Genomic DNA, 12,933 nt, shown 5'->3' on the forward strand with positions numbered 1-12,933 from the left:
GTGCACTGCACACCTGTCTGGTGCTCCAGAGCCAAAGGTGTTGGGTTTCCCTGGTGCTGCAGCTGCAGCTGTTACTTCTGAATCCTCTGCAAGAGCAGGAACTGCTCTTACCCAGGGAACATCTTTCCAGCCTGATCTTTTGATCTTTAAGGATACTTCCTCATACCGGTTGCTTTACTTACATCGATAACTAAAATCAATACATTAGATATAAATCATACATTAATAAAATTGTTTCTCAAGACTTTTAGATGTTATAATCACACACATATTTTTAATATTCCTGATTCTAGACCCAAACTGCCAACATCCTGTTTATCTAGGCCTTGCATCTACAACTAAACATAAAGCCTAACTTGGAGAAATAAATATGTTCTATCCTGAAATACCCCAGATCTCTTGGAGTAATTAATAAGCAGGTACAAATTTCTTTCAGAATAATATGACTCTTCTAGTTCACAAGAGAAATAACTTGATAAAATATTCTAATGAAGAAAACGTTCTGACTCTGGTAGGAAGGACATCTCCAAATCTAAGAAGTTGCAGCTCAGCTGAACAATCACAACTGAACTTCGTTCTACCTTTCAATTTCCTTTCATATCTGCTGTGACATACTGTTTTAATTTCCTTTCATATCTGCTGTGACATACTGTTTTAATTTCCTTTCATATCTGCTGTGACATACTGTTTTAATGAGGTTAAACAGGTAGTCAGACATGCACTCAGAGGAGCTGGGGCATCCTATTCGCTTTCAGCTTTTGTACATTCTAATCATTTAGGACGCTAGCCTGCTGCTATACTTTTATTTTCTAGTTTTTACCAAAACAGAATCTGTAAAAGAAATTAGAAAGTTATCTAACTTTATTTTTCTGGAAGAAGTTTGAGAGTTAAGTTCTAGGCTATTCTTTGATACTTCTCATGAATTTTAGGTAGTCCTTAGCTAGTATACAAAAAAGTAAAAGGCTGATAAAATGATTAAAAGTTGACTGATCATGCCAACCTTTCCATAAAAATCAATACATCAGCCAGGCAGTGGTGGTGTGCTCCCAGAACTCTCAGGAGGCAGCAACAGGCCGAATTCTGTGAGCCTGGGGCCAGCCTGGTCTACAGAGTGAGTTTCAGGACAGCCAAGGCTACCCAGATAAACCCTTGTCTGGGGGGGTAGGGAGGGAGAGTGAAAGAAAGAGGGAGAGAGAGAGGGAGGATATCAATATATCATTAAAAAGCCTAAGATTAGCTAAATTTGTTCACAAATTTCAACTTGGCACTAAGAAGATGTATAGCACGTGTCAGTCTTTAAAAGGGAACTTTTATCTGCCAAAAAAAAAAAAAAATTGCAAGGAGTTTCCTCAGTATATAATTACAAAACCAGCATTCCTGCAATATAGATGCATCAACACAGAAAACCAGGACATGAAGGACTTGAATAAAAATTAACTTCTGGAAAGTAAGATACTCAGTTTCCATTCATTATCTGTTATTTTTTACACTCCTTTTTTTTTTTTTTTTTTTTTTTTTTTTTTTTTTTTTTTTTGATACAGGGTCTCCTGTAGCCCAGGCTGGCCTTGAGCTCTCGATCCTCCTTTCCTCTACCATGTACACACTGAAAACTAAAGTTGTGTGTTATAACGTCTAGAGTTTCCCCCCATGTTTCCTGTAATGAACATCAGTCTTTCATAGCTAAGATGTTCAGTATTTCATCAGAAAGCTAGGGCATGACAATTTGAAACCAACAGCGAGTGACTTGAAGCCGACGGTAACGTTAGTGACTAGTGCGCCTCACCCATGTGATCCTCTATTCTCGTCAAATCCGTCTTCACGACGATGTCATCAAGAAGACCTTGTATCACTTTCTCGGGGAAGAGCAGCTCATGGGTGCCCAGGAACAGCTCCAGGTTGGTGGTCAGGTTGCTGAGGACACTGATTAGAACCGTCTCATCCTGGAAGCTCATCCACAGGCTTGCCAGCGCGATGAAGATGGGCTATAGGGGGGTGGGGCACGGGGGTGGGGCACGGGGGGTGGGGCACGGGGGTGGGGCACGGGGGGGCACGGGGGTGGGGCACGGGTAGAGTACACGCCCAAGTTTTGTCAAACTAGAAAAGACTCTCAAGTCAGAGAAGGAAAACCAGTGTTTCCTTCCGAAGTTTTTTACTTGGCATAACTGTTATCAGTTTATTCAAGAAGTAGCCACATTTGATCTCCTAAGAAATGGTATTACTTTACAACAAAAGACCAAGGAGGAAAATATCCTTGGAAACTTTTGTTCAAGAACTATATAACTCACCGTAGTAGATTTATCTGGCCCTGTCCTGAATTAGAAGACCCTGGGAAACATGGAAGCATGTCTTCTGGCATGTCAAGGGGGCTGCAAGCTAAATCTTCAGGTCAGTGAAATAAAAGATCTTTATTTTACAACAGAAATTAACCAGGCCTCACATAAAAGTTCTTGCTTTATAAAACCAATGTTGAGAATGCTTGCAGAAAGTTATCGTGGTTTCAAATGGTCTACATACATGTAAAATGCACGTACGTTTTACAACTACCTTGTCCAGATTAGGGTTGCAACGTTTTTCTATAAAGCAGGACTGTTGGTCAGAAAGTCACTGCATGGTAAATAAAGAGGTTCTCTTCCTTTCACATAAGCCGTACATTGTATCACATCCGTACCAGGCTGGATTTCTGACAGCACTAAGAACACATTCTCATTCCCTTCCTTTCTCTCTCCCTCCCCATCCCTCTCCCTGCCCGCTGCCTCTCTCCCCCACCCCACGTGTGTGAAAGCGTATTCACTTTTTACCCCATTTCTTAAGTCAGAATCTCTCTCTGAACCTGGAGCTCACTGATTGGCCGATATAAGTGCCAGCCATCCCCCTGGCTCTGTTACAGGGGTGCTTGTATGACTGTGTGGAAGGCCCTTGCCCACCTTCTCAGCTCTGTAAGCACACCTCCACCGCTAGTGGGCTGCTTCTGTGGCCAGGGATACTATGGTAGCCGGTACTGGACATTATGATTTCCTTCATCAAACAAACAGCACATTGTCACTAGTTCTGATCTGGTGTACAGTACTCAGAAGGAGGCTCAGCCTTAAGAAGTTGCACTGGCTTGGTGACACTTGCCTGCATTCCAGCCCCCAGGATGTGGGCACAGGAGGCGCTACACTCCGCGACAGCTTGGGATACCTACAGCACCCCGCCATGTAGTGAGGGATGGCTCAAAACAAGCAAGACCAAACAGACTATATGTCGGGGAAGTGGCTCAGCCGTGGAGCACTGGCCTGGTTTGTGTACAGCTAGCTGGGTTTGATCACGGGCAAAGAAAGGTGGCTTAGTGGGGTGAAAACGCTCACAAGCCTAATCACCAGGCTTGAATCCAGGATCCCACAGAGAAAGTAAAGAACCGATTCCTGAATGTTGCTCTCTGGCTCCACATGTGCCGTGTGACATTCCCCCTCACCATAATAAAACAAAAAACGCATCTTAAAGAGTCAAAGTCACTGAGCGTGGTGGTGCACACCTCCTCCCTCCCTCCTCCCTCCTCCGTCCGTTCCTCCTCCCTCACTCCTCCCTCCCTTCCCCCCTCCCTCCCCTCGTCCCTCCCTTCCAGCACTCAGGAATAGAGGTAGGTGAATCTTCGTGATTTGAAGCCATCCTGGTCGCCTGGTCTCCAGGCCAGGTAAAGCGACAACCGTGAGGCTGGCCTATAAAAGCCAGGTGGAAGGAGATGCCGCGTACTCACAAAGACTTGTGATGTTGGGACCGCCGTCTTGGATTTTACTGTCATTTTCAGCTGTTCCAGTTGAGCTGCTAATTGTTTTATCATCAGCTCTACTTCCTCAGCACACGTAATTATATCTGACTGAAGACAATGTGATTCATATTCACAGTTTAGAATTTACTGTAGACCACGTGTCAAGCCCTGCCTGCCCCCAGCTTCCCCATGACAGGAACCCTCTGTGCCGGCTCCCTGCCAACCACGTAGAGCATGTGCTCTCCTTTACAAATGTGACAAATGCATGTAATTTTTAATAATCAGACTAACAGGCACAACAAGAATCTACAACCGTAAACTGGGTTCTACCAACACACTTTCACTCCAATCAAACCTGACTTTGCTGTTTCTGTTTTAAGCCCCGGCCTTACCAAGGCAATGCCAACTTCCTGAGGTTGCCTCCCTCGTGAGTCATGGAAAAGGCCAGATTCTGTGACATTAGCTCACCAAAACAGTCTGCAGGAAGACCTCATACTGCCGAACGTTGTACAGCGCTTCCTTTAACATATACGGCTGCAGCTCTTTGGCCATGAGCGGGTTGTTAGCTGCTTTCTCAAGAATGGCCGTGTAGCGAAATGCCTGGTCTTGGGCGATCTGGAGCTGGGAGTCGATATGCTGCGTGGTGTCTGGGATCGCTTCATGGAGAATGGCTGGCACTGCGTGTCGGGGTGAGAGCACAGTGAGAGGGAAAGGTGCACTTTAAACAGTGACTTGACTCAGAGTTTTGTGGCCAAATTCATAATAAAGGCATGTCCTTTGTGGTCCCACCCCATGCAGAGAACAACCAGTCAAAAGCCAGAGTCAGGTCCACTCTTGTCACCGATTATAGAAAGTGTAGGTGAACTGCGCTGCCATGCCCTGTGGCCATGCCCTGCGTTTGCCATGTTCCTGCCGCCTTTTGCAAAAGCAGATTTAAAACGTTTGGATGAACTTTATCTGGACTCAAAAAATAAACAGCGCAGTCTAGCAAGGGAAGGCCCTCCCTGACTGGTGGAAAATTAATTTATGTATGATTTTACATTTATTTAATGTGTATGAATGCTTTCTTTACATATATATTTTATATGCTATATTTACATATATTTATATATTACATACTTATATAATATTTTATATTTATAATAAATAATAAATTACATTTATATATTATATTTACATGTATATATTAGATCTGTGCAGCCTGTGTGTGCAATGCACATAGAGGCCAGAAGAGGGTGCTGGATCCCACATTCCAGTGCCACGGACTGGCTATGAGCCACCATGTGGGTTTCATTAAAGAATGAAACCTTTAATCCACTATAAGAGCAGTAAATACACAGCCAGCTCTCCAACCCTGGAATTTGAATTTTTATAACAACTCTAAAAATAAAAACAAACAAACAAAACCCTTGCAGCTTTCCCAGCCCCCAAGCGTTAGGAAGGCAGGAGAGAAGACAGGTAGGGTGTATGGCTTGGCTTACCCTGCTGCTAGTGTTCACCTAGTGATCTAGGTAAAAGGCAGTAAGGCCTTCTCAACAGGCCTGCGGAAGTATAACATTCAAATGAAATTACTTCTACCATTAGGCCCTTTATTACATACTTTGTGCTTTCAAGCTTACAAATCAAAGATGTACTGTGGGCCTGGCTGTGGAGGGACATGCCTTTCACCCCAGCATTTGGAAGGCCGAGTCAGGTGGATCTCTATGAATCTGAAACAAGCCTGGTCTACACAGCAAGGTTCTGGCTGCTCAAAGGTATACAGTGAGATCCCGCCGAGAAAGCTAAAAATGAATAGCAAAGCATTGTGTATGTAGCAACATAGGTGTTGTTCCTGACTTTGCAGATCTTGGCATAGCTTCTCTTCCATCTTTTCATCCCAATAAATACACCAGCACCATTTTCTTTTCAAGGTGATTTTTTCTTTTAAATCAGTTTCCCTCCCCTGGCTAGCACAGAGCAAATACCACACTCCACAGAGTTCAGAGGGTGGGTTCTGGGCTGCTCCCTCATTCCAGTGATCGACGGAGTCCCCAAACTAGCTCCTGGTACAGAAAGTGTAAATCTAGGCCTCAGCAAGGTGAGGGCTACTGCACAGTCCGAAGGGCAGTTGTTTCTAGGGAACAGAACCATCTGTCCTAAAGTGTAGTGTCGGTGGCGTGGTGTGGGGCCTGCTCCACTGTGAAGTTTAGCCCTAAGCATGCAGAACCGTAAGAACAGTCTAAAGGCACACTTACAGTCATCGATGCCTTCCCCTCCTTTCCCACAGTCTCTGTTAAATAACCGAATTCCAGTAACGATCATGGTGAGCTCTTTCAACTGGCGTTCTTTGTCCTTCTTACTGAGAGTCAGAAATGTGGCGAGCTCAGACTGAGGGAAAACACTCTGCAGGGCAGCTGAAACAGACCACAGGAGAGTCACCATAATGGACAGAGATGCCCTGGTGGGCAAGAGCTGACAGGCCTTCGACTCAAGGCTTCCTCTGTCTGTACATGGTTGAGGGATGATGTGTCTGTCCCATCTAACCTACACAATTTGTTTAAACTTATGATACCTGCCACATCACGAACAGCAAAGGTTACCAAATTCCTGGTCTAGGCTACCGAAAATAATATTACTACCCCGTGTCTCTGTCCTTATTGATTGACCAATTGGTAAAAATAATCTTTCTAACTGAGGCTTTGAGTAGAAAAGTCTATACTTAAAATAATAATGGGAAATGCGATAGAAAGGCTGGGTACCTGGCTTAGTCCTCCACTATATGTTGGTTTTGTTTCGTGAGGTAGGGGGTCCTGTGTAATCAGGCTGCCCTCAAACTCAGAACATAGCTGAGGGTGGCCTTGAACCTGACCTTCCTGTGTCCTACGTCCCAAGTTCTGGGGTGTACAGAGGCCACCACTGTGCCCAGCTCTGTCCCCATTGTTAAGTATTAATGGGACATATGTTTCCTGAGAATACAAAGATTTCCTCTGTCAAGATCCTAACCAGATGACAGATTGCATGCTTCCCTCCTGTATGGAGCGCTGCTTTCCGGCTGGCCCGGTCGCCTTAGCAACGCTGCTAATGTCCCACCTAACAGGTCACTGCTTTACGCAGCCTCCAAGAAAACCGACACCATTTCACCATCAAGAAGTGCTGCTTGAAGTTCCCAACTGAAACACAGTGTAAAAGGTATCTGGGAGTTTGTTTTAGATTTAATTTTATTTATGTCGTGAGTGTATACCACGAGTGTTCCAGTGTATTTGGGGGCCAGAGTTGGTGTTAGAGCCTCTGAAACTGGGGCGGTTTATGAACTGCCTGACATGGGTGTTAGCAACTGAACTCCGGTCCTCCGGAAGAGCAGCAAACATTCTTAAATACTGAACTATCTCTCCAGCCTATGAGGGTTTATTTTTAAGTTGTTTTTAAAAAATTACCACCAGCAGCAGCAGGAGCATCACCACCATCACCATCACCATCACTGTCACTACCAACACCACCACCACTGTTACCACCAAGACCAACACCACCACCACTGTTACCACCAAAACCAACACCACCATCACCACCATCACCAACATCCCCACCACCACCATCACCAACACCACCACCACCATCACCACCAAGACCAACACCACCACCACTGTTACCACCAAGACCAACACCACCACCACTGTTACCACCAAGACCAAGACCACCACCACTGTTACCACCAAGACCAACACCACCACCACCACCATCACCAACACCACCATCACCAACATCCCCACTACTACCATCACCATCACCACCAACATCACCACCATCATTTAGCACAGAAAACAATGGGTTTCACCATGACATTTTTGGATTGTATTCTTGTACTTTGGTCATATTTACCATTCTCCAATTACCTTCCCCTACCCTCCTCTCTATTCCTGCCCCAGTCTAGCCCCCATTCTGATCCCATATATGAGAGAAAACATGGACTATTCTGTGCTCCTCTGACCCCTGGTACCCTCTTCCCCTTAGGTTCTCCCTCCCTCCCCACGGTGTCCCTCTACTTCCCAGTCCTTCATACTCAAATAGTTCTAGGAGGCTAGATGACTTCAAACTACTTATGCGTGCTGATTTCCGTTCAACCTTTAACAATTTTATAAAATGCAATGGTAGGAACCAAGGCGATAGCTCCATGGGTAAAGGGTTTGCTTCCTACACAAGCATGATGACCAGAGTTCACATCCCCAGGACCCATATAAACCAACACTGAGCAGGTGTGATGCCTTCCTATGAAATTTTAGCATTACAAAGGGAAGACTTGAGATCCTGGGGCAAGCTGTCCAGCTAGACCGACCACAACTGGAATGGAGAGTTCTGGGTTCAGTAAGGGACCCTGACTTGGTAAATGAAGTAGACGCTCGGAGGAAGATAACTCAGTGCTAACCCTTGGCCTCTACATAGACACACATGTGCACACAAGCCACCAACCACGCGAAGGTACGAGCACACATCTGCATACTGTACACATGGATACAATGGGCTTATAGGTTTGCTTATGGGACGGAAATCACTTCTATTTACCTGTTGCCTCTCTGACAATCTTGATGTCTGTCGGGGAGCCAAGCCCAGACCGCAGTAACACGTAGCTGACAATCTTTCTGTACAGATTTTCCAGCTCTTCTCTAGCGCATGCTCTGTTGTCTGTGATCTCTCTGCTAACAATGCCTAGTCTGGACTCTAAGACCCGGTGATGTTCTTCAAGAAAGTCCTCTAAAACGAGCAAATAACGACATTCAGCTTAGATATGGGCTCAAGAAAAACTGGTTTGCGTAAGTCAATTTTATGAAAACAAAACTCCCTGCCCCCACTTCAGTGCTGGGACTGAGCCCCACTGATCTAAGTCCTAAACCCTGACTTCTTAAGGTATAATGATGAGTGAAAACAGGCTAGCAACAAGCCTAAATGCAGAAATCTAGTAGGAAACGTTGCAGAAATTCAATATTCACTAGAAACAGAAATTCTGTCAAAACACACATGTAAATGCAATATTATACTAGTTTTAGTAAATGTACTCTGAGAAGTATTACTGATTATACAATACTGCATTGCCTCAGTAAGGGTTTCTATAAACACTGGTTATGAAAAAGCAACTTAGGAAGAAAGGATTATTCAGCTTACACTGCCTCAGTTTACCTATGAGGGAAGTCAGGGCAGGAACCTAGCCACAGGAATCAAGCAGAGGACATAGTGGAATGTTGCTTGCTGGCATGCTTCCCTGGGTTTGCAAAGCCCAACTGTGGTACTACCTGCTACAATAGACTAGGCCCTCCCTCATGAGTCGGTAATCACGAAACCGTCCGACAGACTTGCCAATGGGACAACATGATGGAGTCATTTTCTCAAATGAGGTCCCCTCTCTCCAAGGACCCTAGCTTATGTTAGGCTGTCAAAAAAGAAAGAAAGAATGGAAGGAAGGAAGGAGGGAGGGAGGGAGGGAGGAAGGAAGGAAGAAATCAAGTTCCTTTAATTTTATGTCTCCCCCTTTGGGATTTTATTGTTATTAAGCAAAAAGGTAAGAGATATTATTTTACATATTTTATACACTGAATGTCTACAGCATAGAAAGAAAAAAATAAAGTCACCAAATGGTTAATAATGATTGCATTACATAAAATAGTTCATTTCTAACATGTCTTTTATATATACACTAAATATAATATGAAATAGAAATAGTAAATATAATTAAATATGTTCTGAACTTAAATTTCCACATTACTTTGGAGTAGTTGCATAACTTAAATATTATGAGACAATATTAAAAACCCAAAAGTAAAATCTAAAAATTAAGAATTTTAACTTCAGTGGTTTAGTCTTGAGCTGTTATATATTCATTCCATACATGTTAAAAACGGAAGTTGGAAGTAAGCATGCCATTTCAAATTGACTTTTAGCATTCGTAAAGGCAATTGGCATCTTCCTCATTCGGTTTCCCCACATCGTTATGTTTTGTAATGTAGTGAACTATTCCTCAGACACTGTGCTCACTCAGGCCCGGTGACCATCCCATGCTATTCTGTACTGTACACCGTACAGCGGAGCCTGAGAGGTGGAATCCACCCAAGGAGGTTGGGTCACTGGAGGTGACCCTTTGAGGAACTGCCTACATCATCTTCTCATTTGCATCCCAGTCATGAGGTCAGAGACTCTTCTCAGACCCGTCCTGCCAAGATCCACCTCCATGGGCTCAAAAGCAACAAGGCCAACAGAGCATGGGCTAAAACTAAAACCAGACCCAACAGACTTGTTCTTTGTATAAACTGATCATCTCAGGCCTATGAATAACAGAAGGCTGCCTAACAGAGCAAAGACATAAAAAAATCAAAAGACAGACAAAAATTAACATCATTAAACAATTAAGCCTGCTATCAACCAAATTTGGCATTTCTCACTTAAACTGCAATGTTTGAAGAAAACTTTTAAAGTGTATGAAAATAGGTATCTACGTTACCTCGTCTCGTGTAATTCATATCAAAATAGACCTGCATCTTAATGGTGTCCAGGGATGGATTTTTATTGTCCAATAGCCGTGCCACACAAAGCTGGAAGAGAACATTGCGTGAACGCTTCTACTATGTTTTTCTGCAACATTCAAGTGGTTTCTTTGAGTTTTGAATTTTGAGACAAGATCTTATGTAGCTCAGGTTAGCCTCATATAGCCTGGGCTATATCTTCCCTATGTAACAGAGGATGAACTTATAATCCTCCTGTCCCCACCTCCGCATTGCTCAGTTTACCACATCTGACTTTATACAGCGAGCAGTCTGCCAGCGGAGGCATACTCATCTAAGTTATTTTCAAAAACGAAAGAAAACGGGCAGAGCAGAACGGCATACTGCAAACCCTGCATCTCAACATTCACAAAACAGAGGCAGAAGGACCCACACAAATTTTAGGCCAGTGAGAACTACAAAACTAAACCCCTGTCACAAAGAGAGAGACAGAGGTGGGGACACTGTGGCAGACGTTAGCCCGGACTCCAGGATTGTCTGTCAGTGACAGTTGTCACGTTCTGAGAGGATCTGACTGGGCCGGACTATTTGTCCCTCTGTCTTTCCCCTTCTTCCATCAGGGGTGTGACACTTACTCTGACATGGAGGAAAGCCAAGGGCGGGAGCCCAGGAACAACCTAAGCACCTCCAGACTGTTAGGAAAGAACCCCTCATGTATTCACACCAGCATCTGTGCTCCATAGCATGGCTAAAGACAGGCTGGAGAACACGGAGTTCTTAGGCAGAGAATCTCAAACATGAGGATGGTCAAACACTCACCCTAACAAGTTTCTGCACGTCAGTCTTGATGAGGGTCCTATCCATGTTAAAGCCATTGCTGGGGTCTAAGACGACAGCTTTCACCTACAAACACAACACGAAGTGACTTTACTCATGATGAAATTAATGCATTTCTGCTTTCTAACGAATTCCCTTATGTTCTGCAGGTTTTCTTATCACTCGTTCTTTAGTGCTTTCATTATGGGGTGGAGACAGAAAACAACAGACATTAAACTTGAATACATAGCAAAGAGGCTGAAATTAAGTTACTGTTTTAGGGTAGGAAACTGTATCCCGTGTTCTAAGTGTGTGTTGTTAAGAGCACAGACGCCGAAGCAAAGAGTAACTTTTACAACATTCATTTGGACAAAACTACGTGTTAAAACTTCACAGCAGAATATCATTGAGGTTTCTAAGCTTCACAGATCTCCTAAATCTGTCCCTGTAAAGATGTTTTGCAGGCTTGGAAAAGATGCCTTCCACTAAGTCATCCAAGGAGCTCAATTTTTTCAACTGAAAAGCATCAGGAAAGCCCCTGAGAACTTTAAAGGGGAAACAAAATCACTTTTACAGTTTAAAATTTGTTTATAAGGCAACGACTTGCTAAATTAATCCATCTTACCATAAAAGCAACCACCGTTTCAGAAGCGATCTCTCCATGGGCTGCACATTCTTGTCCTATTTCTCGTATGATATTCTTTATAACACTTTCAGCTTGCGTGGGAGGCATTGTGGCTAAATAAGGCAATAATTTTCATTTAGTAATTTCGTTTATGCACTTTTCTGGTTAGATTCCATTATTAGATTTGGAGTATGCACATTGTCTACTGAGTTATCACTGTCCAATTATAATCTAGTTTCTTCCTGGTTTTCATTTTCCCATTTTAAATGACTTTAATGACATAGGGTAATCGGGATTGTCCCCAAATTTTAATTATGCTCCCGTCAGAAATATATATCGTGACATTATAAAAAAATTAGCTAGAGATGTGTTAAAGCCCAGCACTTGGAAGGTGGATGCAGACAGATCTCTAAGAGTCTAACCTGGTCTACACAGTGAGCCAGGGCTATGTAAATTTGGGTGAAAAAAAGAGAAACAAAACAAATAAAAAGCAAGCCCCTGTGTAGGCAGCAAGAATACAGCTTGTAAAAGAAAGTGTTTATCAATACATTCACTAACGGATCTTTCACAACTGTAGCACAATTTAATAACTAAGAAAGTTTTTTCACGGATCATTCCATCGTTGGGATGTGGACTCTAACAAAAACATAAAAAGCAAATAATGAAAACGCAAGAATTATGAACCTCTAAAAGAATAACTAGCTATTAGTTTCATCTATTATAAACTAGGGAAGAGTGGTAATTTTGAGTCAGGGCTCCTGATTTTCCTGAGTATCAGTAACAATGCAGGGGAATGTGCATGTAAAAGGAGCAAAGCCAGGAGTGCTCTGAGGGATGGGAAATGCAGGACTGGACCATCGAAGGTCCAACTGCATCTTCACAAGAGATGAGAACCTCGCCTCCTTGGAAGCCAGTTTGCTCATCTGAAAAAGATGAGTGCTGTTATCACCTTCTCCTGAACTTATGTCTACTATGGTTAGAAAAGTTCGCGGCTTGCCACAGGTACACAAGCAGTGCCAGCCATCAGCCCACCAGCGAGCATATCTGTGGGGACGTCAGACCTGCAGGTTACACAGCCAGGCTGAGCCTGCTCCTTCCTGTGCACTTGTGCAGAGCCGGATGCCTGCCTGCCCACCCACCCTGTTGGTTACCAACTACCAGCACTAGCTCTGCAGCCGTCCGACGTCCGTCTTCTCGCCGGTGCACCTGCGGTTTAACGGCCCGGAGCTCCCTGGGCGCTGGGCTGGGCCCGAACGCCCCGGCCGCGGCTCTCCAGGCAG

At 43.9% G+C, this 12,933-nt stretch overlaps 1 protein-coding gene across 1 annotated transcript in view; it reads right to left on the minus strand.

The window, feature by feature from the left end:
- CFAP206 (cilia and flagella associated protein 206) overlaps positions 1 to 11,761 on the minus strand; it is a gene marked incomplete at both ends in the record, with an annotated part of 37,648 nt that extends 25,887 nt beyond the window's left edge. Inside the window, 8 exons of the mRNA XM_080938771.1 lie at positions 1,784 to 1,982; positions 3,737 to 3,856; positions 4,217 to 4,425; positions 5,983 to 6,141; positions 8,285 to 8,473; positions 10,212 to 10,302; positions 11,032 to 11,115; positions 11,654 to 11,761. Coding sequence (XP_080794897.1) covers positions 1,784 to 1,982; positions 3,737 to 3,856; positions 4,217 to 4,425; positions 5,983 to 6,141; positions 8,285 to 8,473; positions 10,212 to 10,302; positions 11,032 to 11,115; positions 11,654 to 11,761 — 1,159 coding nt within the window. The remainder of the gene's footprint in view (positions 1 to 1,783; positions 1,983 to 3,736; positions 3,857 to 4,216; positions 4,426 to 5,982; positions 6,142 to 8,284; positions 8,474 to 10,211; positions 10,303 to 11,031; positions 11,116 to 11,653) is intronic.
- Positions 11,762 to 12,933: the final 1,172 nt, after the last annotated feature.

This window comes from Micromys minutus, assembly GCF_963924665.1.
Source record: "Micromys minutus genome assembly, chromosome: 26".
Lineage (NCBI taxonomy): Eukaryota > Metazoa > Chordata > Mammalia > Rodentia > Muridae > Micromys > Micromys minutus.